Source organism: Dromiciops gliroides, chromosome 5, assembly GCF_019393635.1.
Source record: "Dromiciops gliroides isolate mDroGli1 chromosome 5, mDroGli1.pri, whole genome shotgun sequence".
NCBI classification, from domain to species: Eukaryota; Metazoa; Chordata; class Mammalia; order Microbiotheria; family Microbiotheriidae; genus Dromiciops; species Dromiciops gliroides.
In genome coordinates, this window is record NC_057865.1 from 279,894,179 (window position 1) to 279,917,398 (window position 23,220).

At 40.6% G+C, this 23,220-nt stretch overlaps 1 protein-coding gene and 1 pseudogene across 1 annotated transcript in view; both read right to left on the bottom strand.

The window, feature by feature from the left end:
• LOC122729410 overlaps nucleotides 1-6,030 on the bottom strand; it is a 53,182-nt pseudogene extending 47,152 nt beyond the window's left edge.
• A 6,259-nt stretch (nucleotides 6,031-12,289) lies between these two features.
• Nucleotides 12,290-23,220, bottom strand: part of PAH (phenylalanine hydroxylase) — a 68,632-nt gene continuing 57,701 nt past the window's right edge. Inside the window, 6 exon segments of the mRNA XM_043966590.1 lie at nucleotides 12,290-15,975; nucleotides 18,906-19,021; nucleotides 19,483-19,616; nucleotides 20,247-20,342; nucleotides 20,993-21,049; nucleotides 21,621-21,690. Of these exon segments, the coding sequence (XP_043822525.1) occupies nucleotides 15,932-15,975; nucleotides 18,906-19,021; nucleotides 19,483-19,616; nucleotides 20,247-20,342; nucleotides 20,993-21,049; nucleotides 21,621-21,690 (517 nt within the window). The 3' untranslated portion in view covers nucleotides 12,290-15,931.

Here is a 23,220-nt window from a genome sequence, read left to right on the forward strand (position 1 = left end):
TATTGTGCTGTGTGTAGTGAAAAGGCAAGTCAACAAACATTTTTAATTGCTTATTCTATTCCAGGTACTGTGATGTGTGTGAAAAGAGCTTTGGGTTAGGATCATTGGATCACAGAATTAGAGCTATAATGGTCCTTAGAGGCCCTTGAGTTTGAACTCCCTTATTATATACATGAGGAAATTGATGCCTACAGAATTGGGCCTCTTCCTGTCTGTGTGACTTTGGGCAGATCTTTAATGATCTTGGTTATCTGTAAAATTAAGAGTGTTAGACCAGAATCAGGGACTCAGTACGGTTTTTGTATGTCATGGGCCCCTCTGAATATCTGGCTAAATCTATATATCCCTTCTCTGAATAATGTTTTAAATACATATAATAAAATATAGAGAGTTACAAAGGAAGCCAATTATTTTGGGATAAAAATGTATTTTTTCCCATCCAGGTTCAAATTCATGAACCTGCTGAAATCTATCCATGGATCCCTTGAAGATCCATGAACTTCAAGTTAAGAGCCCCTGGACTGGCTAATTTCTAAGGCCCCTTCCAATTCAAAGTTTTATGATTCTGTGGAAATTTATTTTGATTTGGGGACCCTACCTTTAGGCTGAGATTAGAAAGCCTTAGGCCCTCGGTCTCTCCCCCTCCTCCTCAGCTTCAGCTGAGTGAAAAATACCGGTGGGCTATACGAGACGCCAGGTCAGACAGCTGGGGGGGAAAAAAGCCCCCAGCTCCCTCCGACCTGAGCGGAGCTATCTGAAGGATCCCGGATAGCCTGTGTTGAGGCACGTGAAACTTGGAGCGCACCCCACCACCACCACCACCAGCCGTAGCCCTGGCTAGCTTGGTCTGTGGGGGCGAAGGAAGCCCCGAGATTTGAGTGGAGAGAAGAAAAGGCATATATAGACCTGGGAGTCAGACTAGGAGGAGAAGGGCTGACTAGGGGAGACAGACTGGAAGGAGACTCGAGGACGGACTAGATAGAGGGACTAGAGGGGAGCGCGGACAAGGACGGAGCAGAAGACAGACTGACCAGTAGGCAGTGGAGAGCACAGAAGCAGGTCAGCACAGGGTACAGGTTGGAGAAAGTGAAGATTAAGAGGAGTTAGAAGAAAATAGCTGACCAGGGAAAGTGTAACGTGCCCTGAGGCCGGAGGCAGCTAAGGCCCTTATTGTATTCAAGAAGTTCGAAGAAGCGCAGCAGGTGGGAAAGAGACCGCAGGAAAGCAGTCAGGTTGTATTTTATTTCCCTGTATTCCTAATTTGAAATAGTATCTCATAAATAAACTCTGCTTTGATTATTTGGTTAAAAAAAAAAGAAGAACGGGGAGACGGACTAGATGGAAAAGGAGCAAGGACGGACTAGAAAGAAGGGGGGCTGACTAGAAGAGGACAGACTAGAGGAGACTCGAGGACAGACTAGGAGAGAGACTGACTAGAGGGGAGCCCGGACAAGGACGGAGGAGAGTTCGGTTCGGAAAAGGAGAGACGGGTCTGACAAGGTTACAGGCCTTAATACAAACAAGGGAAAGTGTAATGTGCCCTGAGGCCGGAGGCGGCTAAGGCCCTTATTGTATTCAAGAAGTTCGAAGAGCAGCAGGTGCAAAAGAGACCGCAGGAAAGCAGTCAGGTTGTACACTTTATTTCCCTGTATTCCTAATTTGAAATAGTATCTCATAAATAAACTCTGCTTGGATTATTTACTTAAGAGGCTTTTTAATCTTTAGTTTATCAATTTGGGAGTGGAGCAGTGTGGTGGAACTTTATAAACGGCCCATATTAAATTAATGAAGTCAGATAGCCAAATAGTCAAAAGTTCCCAGTTTAGGCCTCCAGTCAGATTAGCCCCCCAAATTAGGCTAGTCATTTAAAATATTTTCACATTTGAATGGAGACCACGAAGGGATTTATGGCCCACTTATAATTTTTCTAAACCTATAATTTTTCATATAATCATAATTTTTCATAAGTCCAGTTATTATAATCTTTCCAGGTTAGTTATAGTTATCAACAATTAATTTTTTACAATTCCACCTTTGGAACTCGATTGTTTCAACATAGTAAACTCAGTTCATTTTAGTGAATCACAGATAATTTTTTTTTACCAGTACTACAGCAAAGATGAAGACATCTTTGTTCAGACCAATTACACTCTACAGAGTTGTGTAGTGGAAGGAGCACTGGACTTGGAACTGGGATACTTGGGTTTCAGACCTCAATGTCATTGACTAGTTTGTTACCTTGGATGAGTCATTTAATTTCTCCAAGCCTCTGTTTTCTCATCTTTAAAATGAATAAAGAAATAACAACAATATCTAGCATTTATATGGTGTTTTAAGGTTTGCTTTACACATGTTATCTAATTTAAACATCATAACAACACTGTGAGAAAGACATTCTTTTTTTCCTTCCCATTTCACAGATGATGAAACAGAGGCTAAAAAAAAATCAAAAGCTTTGCCCAGAAGCACACAGCTATTAAGTGTCTGGGGTGAAATTTCATTTCAGGATTTCTTGACCCTAAGTCCAACACTCTACTCCATCAAGCAGCTTTGATGCCAAATAAACTATGTACTACCTACCTCATGGTGTTGTGAGATGATATTTAAGACTTTGTATATTTTGGATAAAGTTTGGAACATGGAGTCAGTAAGACCTGGCTTCAAATCTCTGATACTTAGGGGCAACTAGGTGGTGCAGTGGATAAAGCACTGTCCTTGGATTCAGGAGGACCTGAGTTCAAATCTGGCCTCAGATACTTGACACTTACTAGCTGTGTGACCCTGGGCAAGTCACTTAACCCCAATTGCCTTGCCAAAAAAAAAAGAAAAAGAAAAAGAAAAAAAAAAGATAGTTAAAACAAATCTCTGATACTTAGTCATTTAACTTCTCTCTGCTTTAGCTGCCTCATTCATAAAATAGGGCAATTAATGCCTGTAATACCAATTTCAGAGTTGCTGTCAAGCTTGCATGAGCTAATGGATGTAAAGTGCCATATAATTCTTAAATCCAAGGACATTAAATCTAAAAGAAAAATTATAAGGTGATGAATTGTACCCAGACCATTTTACTCTGAGCCTCAGTGAAAAAAAGAAGAAATAAGATAAACACAAAACAATGACAATACAGATTCTAAAAGGGGTATTTGACTTACTGGATGATCACAGTTCAAGTTAGGTTCAAACTTGGTAATCAAATGATGGCATTTGTCAAGATCTAGAGTCTTCTTTGGAAACCAGGCGACTGTAAGGAGAAAAAAAAGTAAATGCGCTTTCATCAGAAAGAAAGGGGAGACTTTCTGAATATAGGAGAAAAAAGTCCCAGAAAATAGTAATCTGGATGTTCAAAGACCTAGTGATTATGAGTAATGTAAGGTTTATATGACCAGAATGTTATTTTATATGCTTCTAAATTGGCTATATAACTATCCTTTGGGACAGCAGACTTCTTATATTCAGGAAAATAACTTACACACACACACACACACACACACACACACATATGGAAAGAGAAAGAGACAGACAGACAGGGAGGGAGAGGGAGAGATGGAACTAATGAGCCTACTGGGCTCTTATTCTATTCCCATTCACTGCTTTTTAGCCTGGTCTTTTCCCTATATGTTTTCAACAGATAAAATCTCTTTAGGGATTCCCAAATGATACCTCCAAAGAGTGGTTGAATCTACCTGAGCCAGGAAGGTGAGATCTTTAACAAGAAACCCTCTCAGCATATTTTGGACTTCAACCATGTTTGATGGTGTTTCAGAAACTGATACACACAGAGAGAGACACACACACACACACACACTCTTGAAAAGCACTTTGTAAACTCTCTGTTTTGTATCTATGTTTACATTCAGGTTCCACAAACAGCGATTATTTCTAAACTTTGTGTCTCACCCTTTTTCTCTACCCCTCAGTACCTAGCAGGTATTCTGAGACCCATAAGTAGTAATGTTTTGCCTCAGGGAAATGTGGCACAAAAGAAGCCCCAGGGAAATGGCATTAAATGCCTTCAATTAAATGTTTTAAGACAAATTAATCTGAGGGAGGTCATAGAACATAATTGTGTGGGAAGCTTTGAGTGATGAAAGATATTGAAACAGGATAGGGCAGACTGGGGAAGAGCTCATCTGGAGTGTAGCTCTGTGGTGAGGGGAGCAATGTGCCGGCTGCTTATTCTGACTAATAATTCTTGCTGATAAGGCATTGTCAGTTGCCCCTACTCTGCTGAAGGGCTGCAAGTTTTATCAGTGACCTCTATATGTTGGTGCCCAGCAGGGGAGGGGACAGTAAGCCCTGGTTGCCAAATCCAAGTTATAAAAAATGAACACCTAATAAATGTTTTTAGAATGAAGGAAGGAAAAATATGGTGCTGTGGGAGGAGCCAAATTACAGGAGAGGTGGCCCAAAAAGAGCAGGGGTGGGAGAAAATCCTGGTACCTGTATCTCTAAGTCTGGCATTGCCTGCCTGTGCTGCTGAAGAAAAGTACAGAAACTCCACATACCTTTTTCTTCCCAGTGAATGTTTACATCCTCAGCCACTTTCCTCAAGGAACTGATGAGCAGACTGATGTCCAACTTAGGGATTTCACACCTCATAAAAACTTCCAGATGGTGCAAGGTGTTTTTAGCTTTGGAGGCAGGCCTGGTTTCTAGATGGTGGATGTTAGCCTCAAAGGACTGAAAAGAAGGGAGGAAAAACAGCTGAGAAATTCTGATAGCTGAAAAGAATGACATTTAATAAATATGCATTTACACTAGCCCGGAGAGGGTTGTTGATGATGAAGGTGATGGTGGTGGCAGCGGCGATGATGATACTATCTGTCTGGGTAAAGGTTGAAAGAATTTGAGCTTCTTGCCCATTCCCATGCTCCCTGCCAAGCTTCCTATACCTGCATTTCTATTTGAAAATAGAATATAATGAATAGAAGCAGTTTAAATCCTGTTTCTTTCTCAAGGAAAAGATTCACCTTCTCTCCCTTACCCAGGCTAGCTATATGAAAAAAGTAGATGGAAAAGGAGTCACCATGCATCCTACAGGATGCCAACAATACCTCTCCAGTAACCACTCCACTTCCAAACAGTTCAGGCAGTAGTGACACCTAAACTCAATGAATAGACTTCCATTTCTATGGACCAGAACCCTGCTGAATTTCTTTCATGGGTGAAACTGCTCCACATGGACATAAATGCAAAAGGGAAACTTCCAAGGTTTCTAGTCTCTGGAAGATGGCTCTCTTTCCTAATTGGAGGGAGTAAAGCATTTTCTTTGTTTTCTGCCTCCTCTTCCCCCAAAACACTCAGGTAGGATCATGGAACCCAGCAAAGGAATTTCCCATCCTGTTGAATTCCAACAGGAGGGGCCATGATTATGCTGTGGAAAACATATTCCCATAAGGAATCTCCTTAAAAAGTCCCATCCCCCAAAAAGACCAGAACATTCCAGACAAGCACCTTCCCCTGCCTCTTGAAGGCCTGGGAGCAGGTATTCTAGTTTTTGTGGTGTCTTTCGACCTAGATGCCTAGGAGACAGGAGGGAGCAAAAAGGATAACATAGAGAAGAGGTTCATGAGTGATGGTAGAGTTAACTGGAAAAGAAGATGATATATGGAAGATAGGAAAGGGAAGTGAAATGATACTATTAGAAACTTAATGATGAAAAGTAAGGGGAACTGGAAGACCTTCAAGAAGAGGAGAATGTAGGAGATCAAGAGCTTAACACTCTTCAAGACCTATGCTTATAAGTTTCTTTCTACAATCTAGGACCGTTGACCAAACTGCAGTGAGAATTTTGCAGTCCCTCTAGGTGGAAATAGGTAATATCTCAAAGACTTGGGCAGCCCTTGACAGACTGGCCTTCCCAAGGGAGAAGAGTAGGGTTATCTCAATTCCGCCTTCTTTTCCCTCCCACTTTGCAGCCTGGGGATGGGCACAAGGGTCCCCTGACTCCTCCATGCTGCCATCTTGTCCTTCACTGCCTTTCCTGGGTGGGAAGGAAGAGGAATGGGAGTGGGAAATTTCAGTCTTCATGGAACAGCAACACCTCAGAATTCACTCTGCAGACCCAACGGCTGATCTAGGAGGAGAAGAGAATCTGGTGAAAAGTAGCTCTCCCTGCTTTCTCTCCTCAGCCTGTTTGGGTTGGCTGGGCCCTTGTGGGAAGCTAGAAGGTGAGGACTGTCCTTGGTGCTGAAAGAGAACTGGTGGTGGCGAATGGAATTTATAAGGAGCTCGGCCCCCACACCCAACTACTCAGAGTCAGGCTATGGAGGAGGGAGGTGGGGCTGGGGCATAACTGCTCTGTAGATCTGAAAGTTTCTTTTCATGTTTGTCCCTGTTCCTAGCCTCCCTTTCAGATCCTGGGGCTCTTCAACTTAAAAGAGTTGGGTAATTTGGACTAATCCCCTAAGTCCCAATTATTATTTCTCTGAATCCTCCCCCAAGAGCAGGAATTCTTAACCTTTTTCTGTATCATTGGCCTTTTTCACAGTCTGGTAAAGCTTATGAGCACATTCTCATTATGATGTTTTTAAATACATAAAATTCATGACATGGTTATAAAATAAATCAATTAATTTAGAAAGGCCATCATAAAAATCTTAAAAAAAAACATTTTGCAGAACTAAAATTTTTAAAAAACCCTTTGCTGAATAGAGGGCTATTGAGTTGTTGGAATGGATTACTGTATTCAGTGTGATTCAAATCAATTCAACAATTAGTTGTTGAAATATCTACTACATACCAGATGCTGTGCTAGGTTCTGGTTGTGTGTGTGTGTGTATGGTGGGGGGTGGGGGGGGATGTGGAGAGGTACAAGCAATATAGTCCTTGTCCTCAACATAAATTTTGATCTGGAAGGACTCCTCATTTAGTCCAACCTTCTCCTACCCCACCCCCCATCAGGAAATTGAGCCCTAGGGGGTTTCAATGATTTGTCCAAGGTCAAACAGATAAAGGGGCAGAGACAGAATTCAAATCCATCTTCTCTGACTCTGAATCCAGTACCATATTTCCCCTGCCTCAGCCTTTAGGAGTGCATACCCCTTATGGCTTCTAAACCATAAGAACTAACCATCAGAAGATGTCTTTTGAACTTCTCTGAAGACCTACCCACAAGTTGGACTGCTTTGTCCTCAGGGAACAATTTGTAGCCATATAGCATCATAAAAAACGCATTATGAGCATGTGGAGTATTTGGTGATTGCTTGTGTTCCTAAAATGAAAAGCATTTTCTTAGAAACAAGGCCCTGTAAGTCAATCCAGACTTGCTCCTGAAAACCGACCAATATTGATTTGTATTCTATTGTTGTTGCAGTTTGGGTTTTCTTATGTCACCAGGCATTTGTAGTCAATGATTTCCTTTGACTTAACTTTGTGTGGGTACTTTCTACACCCCTGTCTACCTAAGAATCAGCACCTTGGGCAGCATTAAGCTAGGAAAGACAGTCTGACTGGTGTATCCCAGATTGAGGATTGAAAAACTGGCCCATCTGTCCCTGATGTGATTGAAAATAAATTTTTGAGGGTGTAGAGAGAGGCTAAAATGTGATTATGTTCACATTTGTTCATTTTCAATGCTCTAAGGTAGAGATTTTTAACGTGGGATTTGTGGATTTGTTTTTTTTCCCCAAATGTATTTGATAACTAATTTTCAATATAATTGGCTTCCTTTGTAATTCTGTATATTTTAGTTTATGCATTTAATGATATTATTCTGAGAAGGGGGTCCCTAGGCTTCACCATAATGATAAAGGGACACAAGACATTAAAAAATAGTGTGATTCCCTCCCCTAAGGTAATGTTGGCTTGGGAATTTTTTCAATTGTCACTGTCTAAATCTTTTCAATGCAAAGACAAAACCAAAAATGTTCACACACTGCATATTTACATTATACTAATTTTAGGATTAGGTTTAGAGCTGAAAGGTACCTGAGAGACTATTTAATTCAACCCCCTCATTTTACAGAGGAAACCCAGACTTTACAGACTGGCCCAAGGTCACAAAGCTAGTGGGAAGCAGAGGAGGTAGAATTCAAACCCAGGTTTTCTGACTTCAAATCCAGCACCCTTCCTGCTGTAATATACTGCCTCCCTAAGTAGATTGGCCCTTTCATTCAACTCATTCTTTTGTATTTCCCCTTTGCTTCCCCTTATCTCATTTGCTGAAATATCTTTGGTTTCATTTCTTTTCTTACTTGGTCACCTCGGGCAAAATGTCAGAGCTTTTGGCTCATGGGGCAGTTTGGGCTTAGCTATTTACAAATTGCCTCCTTGTGGTGGAGAATTTCCAGCCCCTTCCCTTACTTCTATTCCCCAGTCCCCACCACTACCTACCTTTCCCTTCCTTCACTGGTTCCTTATCCTGGAAGGTGGATGCGCTGTCCAACGTTCTGAGAGCTTTGTGGAGCCATGGAGATAACTTGAAATAATCATCCAAGCAAACTGGCAAAATTGTCCCCTCCCCAGCCCCCAACCCACCCCCCTCCCAAGCTCCAAGATAAGGATGGCTCCACTCTTCCAGGGGCATTTCAGCCTCTCATTTAGTCTCTTCTTTCTTACCAATGAATGGAGAGAATTGTGAGTCTTAAAGGGCTTCTTTCTAAGGAACTTGTCTCGAATCCTTCTCTCTAGCAGCATTTGAGGACCACTGGAAAGCTTAGCACTGAATGAGACTAATGCCTTTTGATCTCCTCTTACTTTCAGAAAACAGAGAACCTAGATAAAAAATAAAAGGAACTTATTAACCAGCCAGTTACCAGTATTCTCAAAAGGAGAGGATGTGAGAGAATTCAAGCAGGAGGGAATCCGTTAAAAAAATAAACAAGCAAACATTGTGTCTAGGCAAAAGGAAGTGTGTGATCCCTCCCATGCCCACCCCTTTGAATTTCAGAAGACAGAATGTCAGATGGGGAAGGGGTCTTAGTGATAGTCAAGTCCAGCACCCTGATGAAGAAACTGATGATCAGTAAGTTTGTGATTTGACCAAAATCACACAGGTGCTGTGGCAGAGCCAAGATTTCTTCCTAGGTTCTTTGACTTACACACTACTCCAAACCCTCACATTGCCATATATAATTTTTTTTTGGTTATGGAAATTCCCTGAAAGTCTGATCCCTTAGTAATCTTTGGACATTAAAATTGGTTCTCTGCATCTAGCATCATGGAGATGGCTGGAGCCAAAGAAGAAATTAAAAAAAATCAGTTTGGCTTTGCTTCCCTAGTGAGAAACCAAATCTTGTCTTTCAGTGAATCAGTATGTCTCATATGGTTTTTGGAAATTTGGGAATAAAGTAGGGGAAAGCATTCACAAGTGGAACTCAAAGGTTTACACTCCCAGTTATATAGAGCAAGGATTGAAAGATATAAAAAGTTCTGAGATTGTGTTCCCTACCAGGAGGTGAAGTACAAGATGTCTCTATTTATAAAATACCTGAAGTTGTTATAGTTGAAGCTAAGGATGATGCCAGATCGGACATAGGAAAGCTGAGAAGACCCTTGTGGATATCAATGGAGAATGCCAGATGTTCATTGGGAGAGTCCAGAAGCAAGGATATGGAGAGGGTGGAGCTGATTTCCAAAGCTCTCTGTATCACCATTAAGGCTGACATGAGAAGCAAGCAGATCACTGTAGTTGAAAACCCATGAGGTTGGAGTTGGAGTAGATGTCAGAGCACCTGGATTCAAGTTCCTGCTTCTGCTCCTTACTATTTGTAACCTTAGACAAATCACTTTCCTTTCTGAGTCTTAGAGAGTTGAACCATCTAGTCTCTAATGCCTCTTCCAGATCCAAATCTGGGATCTTAAACCGTGCTGGATCCAGTAAGGCTTAATTTCCTTCTGCTTTAATTTGCTTCTGAGAAGAAAAATCAACCCATCCCATTTAAACCTCTTCCTGGTCTATGGTGAAAGGTTAAACCAATTCCAAATTTAAATGAAGATGGGCAGGCACACTCTCTCCTTTTCTTAGAGTCTACCACCACTTGCGTTAGCAACATCCTTCCCTGGACTTAACCTGCAATGGACATTCATTTCCTATCATTCTATTAATTATTCAGTGGATCCTGGGAAGCAGAACTCACCATATTGCATTAATCTCCTTCCAGTGTCTGACATGGAACCTAGTACATGGTAGGTAGTTAATTAATGCCTGTAGATTGCTTATTGATTCAAGATTTATGCAATTCCTGGAATAAGGAACAAGGAACAAATGGCTTTTCATCCAAAGAACTCAAAGCACTTCCTACAATTCATATCACATATTTGTGTATGTATCTTTGTAAAGATTTTCCCCATTAGTCAACTTTAATAAATATAATGATCAGGTTGTTGGTATGATAGAAATTATTTAACATGGCATTTAAAATAAATTATATTAATGTTTCCATGTACACAGTATACTCCTATTTATGTTTATTATGTGATTTTTAAAAAAAGTTACCACCGATACAAAGGTTATATCGCAAGACTATTAAAATTAAGATCTGTCATCTGTGAGAGATTTTAAAAAATACTCCCCAAAACTTACAGATTTTTAATTATATGCATAGCCCAATTTAAATGCAGTCATTTTATGATGGCCCTGTTTAAATATCCGCGTGTGTGTGTGTATGTGTATATATATATATATATATATGGCATGTGTATATATGCGTGTGTATACATATATAACATCTATATGTATGTATATATGCTCTCTCAGAGTGTCCTTTTGATGCTCTGTTTATATATTCTCTTTTGACTGGATTAACTCCCTGTAGGGTGTTCCTCAGGCAGCTAAGTGATGACATGGATAGAGAACTGGGCCTGGAGTTGGGAAGACCAGAGTTCAAATTTCACTTCAGACAATCATTTTTGTATGACCCTAAGCAAGTCACTTAACCTTGCTTGACTCACTTTCCTCATCTGTCAAATGATCTGGAGAAGGAAATGGCAAACCACTCTAGTACCTTTGCCAAGAAAACCCCAAATGGAGTCATGAAGAGTTGGACAGAATTGAAACTCCTCAACAACAACAAGGGAGTTCCTTGTGAGAAACTTTCTCCATTAGTACCTAGAGGTTAAGTAATTTCCACAGAGTCACTCCACCAATAGCTGTCAAAGGGAGGAAGTAAACCCAGCTCTTCTTCAATCCAAGGCCACCTTTTTTACCCACCATTACCATACTGTTTCTAATGAGTATGTAATATGTAGTATATAGCATATAGCTCTTTTTATATAGCTATAGCTCTGTTTGTGTGTGTGTGTATGTATGTACATATATATACACATATCTAGTAAATATAAACTGTAGTTCACATTCCCTTGCAAAGGACATTTTCCTGCAGTTTCTTTATTTCTGTTAGTCTCCTTGCTGTTTTTTCTTCCTTTAAATGTTCAACTTCCTTTTAGGTATGCTTTTCAACCTGAATCATTTTGACCACGTTCAGGACACACCTTTTTTGGTAGTCAGTCTGAAGCTACTTCTTAACAACCTTCCATTTTTCTCTATGTTGTAGGAAATGGATTTGTAGAAGACTTTTATTCAAAAATGGGGCGAACAATCTGCGATCTATGTGCAACACTTGCCCAGCCAGATAAAATAAACAACACCTGCCCTTCTGGGTCAAATATGGAACACATGTTCAGCCAAATAGGAACCAAGGCTTTAACCCTGCTGGCCATCAGAGCTCCCTTAGTTTTAAGAACAGCCTACTTGAGCCATAAGACTCTCTGGGTTGCATTCTTCCAAGGGAACCTGGTGCATTTGGCTTAGTTAAGCTCTGATCCAGATTAAGCTGGTGATCCTTGAAGTTTCCCATAGAAGTTTCTGAGGGCTCTTTGCCCAGGTTTCTTTTTGCTGCTAGAAGCTTGATCTCCCCTGTTTAATACACACACACACACACACACACACACACACACACACACACACACTCACACTCACTGTAACTTTTAGTAAGACTTATTTTTGGTAACCCTTTATGGTTTTCTTTTCCCTGCTGTTCCCACAATTTGAACTCAAGACTTCCATGCACAATATGTATTGAATAGTGTATCAGGACACACTTGTCAAGGATAAGTGGGAAGTAGTGGTAAAGGGAGTGGATCCTACAGGCATTGGATGCAGTCACTGTGTCAATCTACTTCCCTTAATACATTTTTCCTATGTTAAAGGAGCGTTGAGTGTGTGTTATATGGGTGAGTTGAAGTAATAGTGGCAAATGACAATGGTTTCAAAAACGAACATTTTAAAATAATTTTTTAAAAAAGACACACTTTAAAGAATGCAAAGAAAAGATATCGATTCTCCCTGTTACTTTTTCTCTGGAAAATAGTTTATTTGCAAAATACAACCAGTATAGTAATCTCTGTACTTTGATATGACTGTTCTTTTCAACCAGGTTGAATTACAGACATAAAAAAATTACAAGTTGAATTCCCTGATCAACGACACTGTTGCTATCATACAGATACAAATTTTTATCATTTCATATATTTCTTCAGTTATAAAGAACATCCTCAAGTATCTAGGAACTGATTGCTACTGTTGCTAAAAGATCACTCATTTAAGACATTGCTGTAAAATTGAACTTCATACAGTGGGGAAAAACTGGGTACCATTGAAAAGACAGCCATAAGATTTGGATGAGGCTGTATGCCCCAGTGGAATGAGCACTGACTCTGAAGCCAGAGGACCCAGATTCAAATACTGTGCTGGTATTTACTCTGCCGTGGCTTTGGGCATGTTACTGCACATCCATCAGTCTCACTTTCCTCCTGTGTAAAGTGAGGGGGCATGGACTTGCCTGCCTCTGAAGTCCCTCTGGAATATATGACCTATGATCAGCCTACCAGAGAGAACCATGCACTCCATCAATGAGGATGTTCCCTCCAGTGATGTAAATTACACATTGAAAATTCAGAGAAGGCATCCCATCTAGTATGTAATGTTTGTCTATAAAAATTAGCAGTGTCAAAGACTAAAATTTAGTTTAAATTACCTAACAATCTTTTAAATGAAAGGCAAAAAGTCACTTCCTAATGAAGTAGTCTACAACAAAAAATAAAGATCCATAAAGTGCAACCAACTGAAGCTTAAAATTCATACTAATAAGGGCTGATATTTTTTATGAACAAGGTCATTAGAACCCCTAGCATGGGTATTACAAATATTGTTCTCTCTCTGCAGATGTGAGTTTCAGAGATGTTAAGCTATTTTTATGGGATTACATAGCATCAAAGATCAGATTCAGACCCAAATCCATTTGACTCCAACTCCAGCTTTTTCCAACAGCATAGAAAAGTATTGATACCCAATATGACTATATGGTCTTGATTATATGATCACCTTTCAGGTAGGCCAGTATTAAAAAAAATTTTATATAAAGGATTCATGTATCTGACAAGAGAATGGAAGAGATTAACTCTCAGATCCTTTCTAGTTCTGAGATTTGTTTTTGTTTGTTTGTTTTAGTGAGGCAATTGGGGTTAAGTGACTTGCCCAGGGTCACACAGCTAGTAAATGTTAAGTGTCTGAGGCCCGATTTGAACTCGGGTCCTCCTGACTCCAGGGCCAGTGCTCTATCCACTGAGGCACCTAGCTAGCCCGTAGTTCTGAGATTTGAAAGATAAATTCAGTTGATACATTCCGGGGATAAACTTTAATTTTACCTCTAGAACCTATGCCAGACTCTCAGGTCTACAAAAACACTGGAGGAGAAATAGAAAGATGGATAGGAGCATGGCAGTCCCACCTTATATACCATGTAGGATATCATCTTTTTTGGGGGAAGGTGGACAATGAGGGTTGAGTGACTTGCCCAGGGTCACACAGCTAGTAAGTGTCAAGTGTCTGAGTTTGGATTTGAACTCAAGTCCTCCTGAATCCAGGGCCGGTGCTTTATCCAATGTACCACCTAGTTGCCCTGATACCATCTTATATAATAAAGGCACCTTTAGGCCACATTTTAGGGTTCTGTCTCAGATTAATATCATTAGATTCTCCCAGTGTGGTGGAGGCAACTGCTTAAAGATTTGTATACATTTTTGAATCAATATTTTCCCCACACAATGAAACCATGAGGCTATCTAACAAAGGTGTGCCTGATTTCTGTCTTGACTGTTGCCACCATGGGGAGCAGACACCCATTGCAAGTTGTGGATGGTCCAGGACCAAAGCACACAGTGAACTGACTGCTCTAAAAAATGTTTTCAGTCCTTATTGGAAAATCATACTACATAAGGTAAAAGTCTCTCGATCTTCCACGGGAATATTGATCATAGGACAACAAAATGAGAGTGTGTCTATTACAGGGGACTCTCTGTAACAGCACATTTTTAACATGTCTTCATGGTCTTCTGGATTAAAGGAATCATGATCTGGAAGCGATGTTTATTTGAGTAGGAAATTGGGTCAGTTAAGATTCAAATCAGAGCCTGGAAGTTTGATTCTCATACATACATACATTCACACACACATATATGCATATATGTATGTGTGTGCCTGTGACATGTGATTCATCATATATATGCTTTTTATATGTGTATTTATATGCACATAAACATGTGTATACATTCTGTGTTATATGTGTGTGTGTTGTAGTACTTCACATCTGAGCAGAACAAATCTTTCAGGAGTTCATAATCAGGCTGACAAAGTAATAAATCACAGGCCGATAAAATAATAAAGAAGCTGATCTTTACATAAAATTTTAAGGGTTGCAAAGTACTTTGGATATCTTCTCTCAGTTGGACCATATACCAACACTATGAAATCTACATTGGAGAGACAGCCTAGCATATTGGTAAAACCATAGGCTCTAAAGTCAGAGGATTTGGATTCAAATCCCTGATTCTGCTACTTGTCCCTTAGACAAAGAACTTCATCTTTATGGTACTTGGTTTCGTCATCTGTAAAAATGAGCAGGTTAGATAAGATGACCTCTGAAGTCCTTGACAGTGCTAATTTTTTTTTTTTTTTTGGTGAGGCAATTGGGGTTAAGTGACTTACCCAGGGTCACACAGCTAGTAAGTGTTAAGTGTCTGAGGACGGATTTGAACTCAGGTCCTCCTGAATCCAGGGCCAGTGCTCTATTCACTGCGCCACCTAGCTGCCCCAACACTGCTCATTCTAAATTCCTAGGAGGTAAGTACCAATTCTTTCAATCCCATTTTTATGCTTTTCACTCTCCCTGAAATTGGGTGTATGTTTTATATTTCCTTATCTGTGTCCACTTATTTCCTTATCCTCTTGGTGCCTTAGGCAAATCTTCAGGACTTTAAATTTGAGAGTAGATGCTAACTTGCATTGATAGAGGAAGATTTCTCACCTGGGAGTTCCCTATACCAATTAAATTGCTGGTGCCGTCCCTCTCCCCTGCATCACACCTCCCCCCATTAGAATGTAAACTCCTTGGGACAAAGGACTGTTTGGGTTTTGTCCTATAATCTCCAACACCTGACATATGGTAGGTGCTTAATGAAATCATGTTGAATGAAGTTAAATCCAACATTCCTCCATGTGATAGATCAGGGAACTCAGGCCAAGAGGTCAGGGAGAAGTGACTACCACAGGCTTATACAACTATTGAGTGCAAGAGGGAAAATTTTAACCTGGGTCTTGATTAACAAAATCTGTTACTTTTTGCCACTTTGAATAATTGGTATCCTAAATGTATACTAACCTCACTATGAATATGGGAGATCACTAAGCCAAAACTAGACAGGAGAAAGAGGAATGATTTTTTCCCAATCAGAGGATTCAGAAAGGTCAATAGGACAGAATTGTGTGTGCTAGTATGCAGTCATTTCAAATGAAAGGAAATATGTCTAGCTTTTGACTACTTGTAAAAAAAAAATGGACAACTCTGAAGTTTCAAATAGGATAATTCAAGAACACTCTGGACTTCCATGCACATAGTCAGCAAGTTGACACTCCAGAATCTGGCACACATCTTCATTTTATTTTCTGAAGGGCACTGCAGAGGATTCCAAATTCACCTATAAAGCAAAAATACCATGAGCAAGTAAAAAAAATTAGTTATAGATCCCTCATTCAGTCCAACTCACAACTCCCAAACCAATAGAATTAACAAACATTCAGTTTGACTGGTCTCCTAAAAAGAAAGCTCAGTGTAGTTACTAGTTGGTAAACTGAGGCATACTGGACTTCAGATTTCCTGCCCACCTTCTTCCCCAAAGAGCCAATAGAATCATAGGTTTTTAGAATGTGAAGGAACTTTCCATCATTACCAGGAAGAATCAAAATCTGAGTTTGAAATATGGCTCTGTTATCTCATCAAAGCAGGGGGTCCTGCAAGAAATGATGTGTGTAACCCTTCCATTTATGCCCAACCTGCCCTGTCCATGCCTTTACAAATTGTTTCAATAAGGGATCCACCCAACTTGCTCAAGGGACTTCTTTGATTTCTCCTGACATTGGGAGGGCAACAATGGAGAATTCTGGCTGTCCTTCACTCTTGCCACAGCCCATCTTCTGCTCCTGTCAGGGAATTCCTTAATAACATCCTTTATTCTTGTTCTGCTTTGGAGTTCTACTTTAGTTAGAAATTAATAAGTGCTTGTTGACTTGACTTTGTAGCATGATCAACCCATCATGAGCTTCTCTATTGCCCTCTGTGGGATATTCATCTTTAGTTCTTTACAAGTGGTGGTGTTCCAGATGTCTCTGTCATACACCTACACTAACAAATGTCCTTATTGACAAGAGGGACCTTGGCTTTCATGGGAAACTTGGAGTCAGTAAAGGATCTCTATATAATTTTCCAAATGCTATCCAGTCTTCTTTTCCCCTCCCATTAAACTATGGACCCAACTTGTAGTCTGTCCACATGGTCTGTTCCAGATACAGATACTATTGGGCAAACTCTATAGGTATACATCTAAATGGACATTGAAATCTGGAAGCCTCATTCAGATGATTGTTCCAATATGTCAATGGAGGCAGTACTTACTTTAACCCATTTGTGTGTTTTCATCCAGTGTTATTAAGAAGGATGCTAGATTTGGAGCCAAAGTACTTATATTCAAACCTTATCTTTGCTGTTCACTGCTTATGTGACTATGGGCAAGTTATTTAACCTCTCTGGTTAAAGACTTATGATCTTATGATTTTTCCCATGTCTTCCCATAAATTCTCTATAGACAGTCTACTCAACAAACTGAAGAGCTTTATCTAGAGTATTCAAAGGGATCAGTGTAGCACCTGAGCTATCTGTCCGTTCTACCTCCTTCTCCCAATACACTTTTTGTTCCTATATTTTCTAGATGATGTAATTTACAGGAGGAGAGCGGCATGCTGTAGGGGACAAAGATCTGGCCTCACAGCCAACAATCCTGGATTGAGGACCTGCCTTTGACACATACTTGCTCTATGATCCTGAAGACATCAATCACTCAGTCCCTTTTCTCTCCCCCCCACCTTGAACCTTCCCCCCAAAGCATTCTTGGTTATAGAACTAATGCTGATTAGAGAGTTCCACACACTGATGAAATCACAAAAATATTTCATCTCACATCATCACTGGATATGTACTATGGGCCACTTACACCCACTCTTATATCTATCTGTTGCCCTTGGGCCCACCCAAAATTTGGATTCTTCAGAGATCCAGGTGTTATACCAATTGGAGCCAAACAGCATTACTGAGAGGATGCTAGCATCTGAAAGATGTGGCTTATGTAAGGCAGCACGTACGATCATTACCCTCCAGGTGAAATTTCCCAAGGGTAATAAAGCCAGGTTCCCATCTCTTATTCAGTTCTGGGTCCAGTTCATGACCCATTTCCAGAACTTGAATAGGATATATGTTACCCAAGGATTTGCCTATCCAATTCCATTTAGTCTGGACAATAGTATTTGTCATCTACTTGCTTGCTTTTGGTGAGGCCAATTATGTTGATCTCTTTTGAGGTGTCATAGATCATAGGACCATAGATTTTACTTCATATGGGGAAACTGAAGCCCAAGGAAGTTAAGTGACTTGATTGTGAAATCACAGATCCAAGGCTAGAAGGAACCTCACAGGCCATCTTGTTTAACCCCCTCATTTTATATTTGGAGATACTGGGGACTTGGGAGATTTCTTCTTACTGAGGGAAGAAACATTTACCGACATTGATCCAGAGAATTAAAACTTTGAGTTGTTTTCCAGTCATATCTGATTCTCCATGATAGCATTTGGAGTTTTTTAGGCAAAGATACTAGAGTGGCTTGCTACTTCCATCTCTGATTCATTTTACAGATGAAGAAACTGAGGCCAACAGGATTAAGTGACTTGCTTAGGGTCACACAGCTAGTAAGTGTCAAAGGCCAGATTTGAACTAAGGAATATGAGTCTTTATCATTACAGGCCCAACAATCTATATCACCCCATCTAGCTGTCCTCAGAGAACCAAGAGGGTCATTTGAATTTTCTGGTGGATTTCATATAAAATAGTGGAAGATGGGCCAGAGAGAGAAGAAACCCTTAAGTGTCTTCAGAGTTATTCCCAAGGTGGTCAGGCCCTTAATGAGATAGTGCTTGAGTTGGATACAAAAGCGAGGGTGGACAGAAGATAGTAAAGTGATCATGGGTTGGTGTTGGAGAGGAACATAGAGGTCATCAGGCGTCTCACTTTACAGAGGAGAAAACTGAGACCAGAAGTCAAAGCAACTTGCCCAGAATCCCACTGCTAGTAAGAGTCTGAAGTTGCATTTAAAGCCAGGTCTTCTTGAATTCACATCCAAGACTCTATCCACTGTACCACCCATTGCTTCTCAATCAAACTCTTCAGTCAAACTTAGCCGTCTTTCCTTTTTCTGTCTTTCCTAATTGCCCACAAATGGCAAACATCTCCCTGCCCCCTAAGACATGCCCCTTCAGCTGCCATCTAAAGAGAGAGAGAGTCCCAAGGCCACCATTGCTTACAGTTGATGGAGTCTGCCAGGATTTTGAGCTGGTTGGCATTATCCAAAACCTCGATCCTTTGGGTGTAGGGGTCGTAACGCACTGAGAAGGGTCGAGGAATTGTTGAGGCAAAGCTCCTGGAAGCAAAAACAGAAACTTGGGTGGAGGCCAACATTTGAGGGGGAGAATGACTTTAAAAAATAATTAGCGGGGAGAATTTCTTTTCTGTGTTTATTATATACCATCACACCACCTCAAGGACCGCCCAAAGTGACCTACACCTTGAGAGTAAGATCAATTTTATCACTGGAGATTCTAAACCTCCAAAGCCCACAAATCCTTCAGAGGGGCGTGTGTGCGGTCAGATTTCAGATGCTCTGGGAACTTGAATGTAAAAGAAACATATCTTCATTTTTACTACCCTCTAAATTGAAATTTAGTATTTCTTTCCATTATGAAATCAGTCAGCAAACAGTATTCTGAGGAGGGGTCCATAGGCTTCACTAGACTGCCAAGGATGGGGCGGGGGGGGGGGGGCTATGATACAAAAAGAGTTAAGAGCCCTCTTTAAACTGAGGTTGTTAGAAAGCAGACTTACCTCACTTTCTCTTTGGCATCACTGAAGCTCTCAGCCACAAAATACACAGGCTGGAATTCGGTGACAGGGTACTCCTGGATCGCTGTTGTTTCTAGCTCCAGGGGCAAAAGCTTGGGTTTATCAGATAAGCAGTACTGGAAGCCAGAAAGGGAGTTTTTCCTCAATTAATAGTCAATCAACAAACCTTTGCGAACTGCCTACTATATTCCAGGCACTGTACTGAGCAAGAGATGGAATTAGGAAGGGTTTTCCATAGGAGTTGATACATGAACTAAGCCTTCTTAAGCCCTCAGTTAAGCATTTGAAGAGACTGTTGTTGGTCATCCCTCCTTTTCGAAGAGAACCAATGACATCACAGGTTATGTCTTGACTTGGCATGAATTGAATTTTAAGTGAGGCTGAATTGCAAAATGTCATCAGCCTCAGTCTCTCTTCCTAAGCCATAGAAGTATGCTAAGAAAGAAACATATTCCAGCCCATGCAAAAGTCCAGAAGTAGAAGATGGAATTCTGAGTTCTGGAAACAGCAAATTGGCCAATGGGGTGGGAATGTAAAGGTCATGAAGCGGAGTAGCCTAAGACATCTCCCAACTTCCCAAAGTCATAATTACAAGAGAATCCACCCTTCCCTTCTCCATTGCTATCCTGCCCCACCCTCTCACTTCCCCTCTAGTAGGTGGGGGCCATGAAGAGAGCTATAAGTAACCCCCAATGCTTGAGTCTGTGGAATCTGTCATTGGTTCTTGTGGGGCCAAAATTACCCACCTGTAATTCTCCAAATGAGGACAGGAGCCCAGCACCATATGCCTTTATGGAATCACCTTGTTTGCAGAGTCCAAACTCCACAGTAAACCAATATATCTGGAATGGAGAGTTAGGTGAAGGTAATGCCTCATCTCCTCATTCACAAATACACACACAAACACACACACACACACACACACACACATACGACCCTCACAACAATCCTGTGAAGTAGGTGCTATTGTTATCCCTATTTTACATGTGGGGACACTGAGACCCAGAAAGATTAAGTGACTTGCTTATGGTCACCCAGTTAGCAAGTGGCAGCAGTAGTATTTGGTGGGGAGGGGGCAATGAGGGCAAAGTGCTTTATCCACTATGCCACCTAGCTGCTCAGCAGCAGCAGTGTTTGAACCAATATTCTTTTTTTTCTTTTCTTTTTTCTTTTTTTTGCAGAGCAATGAGGGTTAAGTGACTTGCCCAGGGTCACACAGCTAGTAAGTGTCAAGTGTCTGGGGCTAGATTTGAACTCAGGTCCTCCTGAATCCAGGCCTGGTGCTTTAACCACTGCACCACCTAGCTGCCCCTTGAACCAATATTCTTGACTCCAAATCCCAGTACTTTATCTACTATGCCATACTGATTCTTAAAAGTCTCCAAAACAGTCAAGTATTCAAAATTCAAGAGCCTAAGGACTCCTGCTTATGATACTTTAATTGTTTCCTAGTCCAGATGCTCATCTTAAGACCCCACAAAGCTCACATTACCGTTGCAAGTTTCTCGATGTATTCATCAGGGGCACCCAAAGAAGCCAGGCCAATTTCCTAGAATAATAATTTTAAAAGTATGTTATTAGATGCTACAGGTCCATCAGTCAGTTTAAAAAGTCTGTATTGTGTGCAGAGTATCACATTGGGTACAATTCAGGGTGATATAATACATCTCCTGTCTATCCCTTTCTCTTCACTCACCTAGCCCCCTCCCTAGTATAGGCTCCCATCACTTCTCCCCTAGACATTTTCCATAGTCTCCTAATGGATCTATCCAAATTCATTCTCTATCCTTTTCTTTCTTTTTTTGTGTGAGGCAAGTGGGGTTAAGTGACTTGCCCAGGGTCCCACAGCTAGTAAGTGTCAAGTGTCTGAGGTTGGATTTGAACTCAGTTTCTCCTGAGTCCAGGGCTCTCTATCCTTTTCAACCCATCCTCCCTACAGGTGCCAAATTGCTCTCCATAGAACATGAGTCTGATCATGCCTCCCAATTTCTAATTCTACTCCTTTAAGGCAGACTGCTTTATTCATGCTTGTATTATCCATAGCACCTAGCACAGTGCATTGTGTGCAATAGGCACTCAATAAGTGTTTGTTGAATGAATACAGAAATCTATTCCCTTACCTGGGAAAATTGAGCAAAACTCCGATCAGAAAACAATGGAACATGCCCTAACAGCTCATGGCAGATGTCACTGAAAGAAAACAGAGAAGTTATATGTAATTAATGAGCAGCATGGTTTCAGAAAAACCTGGAAAGACTTATATGAACTGATGCAAAGTGAAGTGAAAAGAACTGGGAGAACAATATATATAGTAACAGCAATATTATAATGATGATCAACTGTGAAAGACTTTAGCGACTCTTTTCAAGACAATTCCAAGGACCCATGATGTAAAATGTTACCAGCCTCCAGAGAAAAAGAATTGATAAGACTCTGGGAGCAGATTAAAGCATACTTTTTTCACTTTATGTTTCTTGCTTTTTTATTTTTATTATTTTTTGCAACAAGGTTAATATGTAAATACATTTTGCATGATTTCACATATATAATTGATAATCACATTGCTTGCCTTCTCAAGGAGTGGGGGAAGGGAGAGAGGAAGAGAAAGAATTTGGAACTCAAAATTTATAAAATGAACATTAAATAAATTAACTAAAAGTTAAAGGAATGAAGAAAAGAAGTTTTATGTCTCATTCACAGGCTTCATATGGGGGCAAGAAGAGAGTTGAAGAAAGTGTTCATGGGGCACCTAGGTGGCACAGTGGATAAAGCACCGGCCCTGGATTCAGGAGGACCTGAGTTCAAATCCAGCCTCAGACACTTGACACTTACTAGCTATGTGACCCTGGGCAAGTCACTTAACCCTCATTGCCCAACCAAAAAAAAATATTGAGGCCCAGATGCCTAAAGAAAAAAAGGTATTGGAGATAAGATATAGGTGGATCGGGTGTGTGGCAATAGGTAGGAGTGGGTAGGGTGACTCCCTATCATTCCTTCTGGCATTTAAAGGAAAGAGGCCAAGGGGAGAAGAGAAAAGGAAGCAAACAAACATCTATTAGTGATTACTATGTGCTAAGCACCTGTGCTAAGCACTTTACAAATATGATAGACTGTAAGGTCATAGTCAGCGAGGAAGGGGTGTAGAAACTGAAATTCTGAGATTTAATTTCTAAAGGATCAAAGAATTTAGGCCTAGAGGCCATCTTGGTTCAACTCCCTCACTTTATAGATGACAAAACTAAGGCCCATAGAAAGAAATTGACTTGCCCAAGGTCAAACAGGCAATAATTAGTATCAGAATTTTACACCTGGATCCTTTACCACCAAATCCAGTAAACATTCCACCAACCCAGAATTTATAGCAGTTGGTGGGTAGACTCCAAGATTCCATTCTACCTTGCCCCAGAAAGGAAGTTCAGTTGGCACCATGTAGGGGTCATGCCGAGGATAGAACAAGAACAGACTTGGATACATGTTATTATGGGTTCAATGTATGTACATGGCTTTTTGCATATTGTCTCCCCTACAAAAATGCAAGCTCTTTGAAGGCAGGCACTATGTTTTTGACTTTATAGCCCCTAGGGTTAGCACAGTATCTATCACACAGTAAGCTTTAATAAATGACTGTTGATTGAATGACTGTTCCCTAGGTAGCAAAAATGCCTAGGTACTTCTCAGAATCAGTACATTAATGATCTGGTATTTCCTTGGTGAAGAACC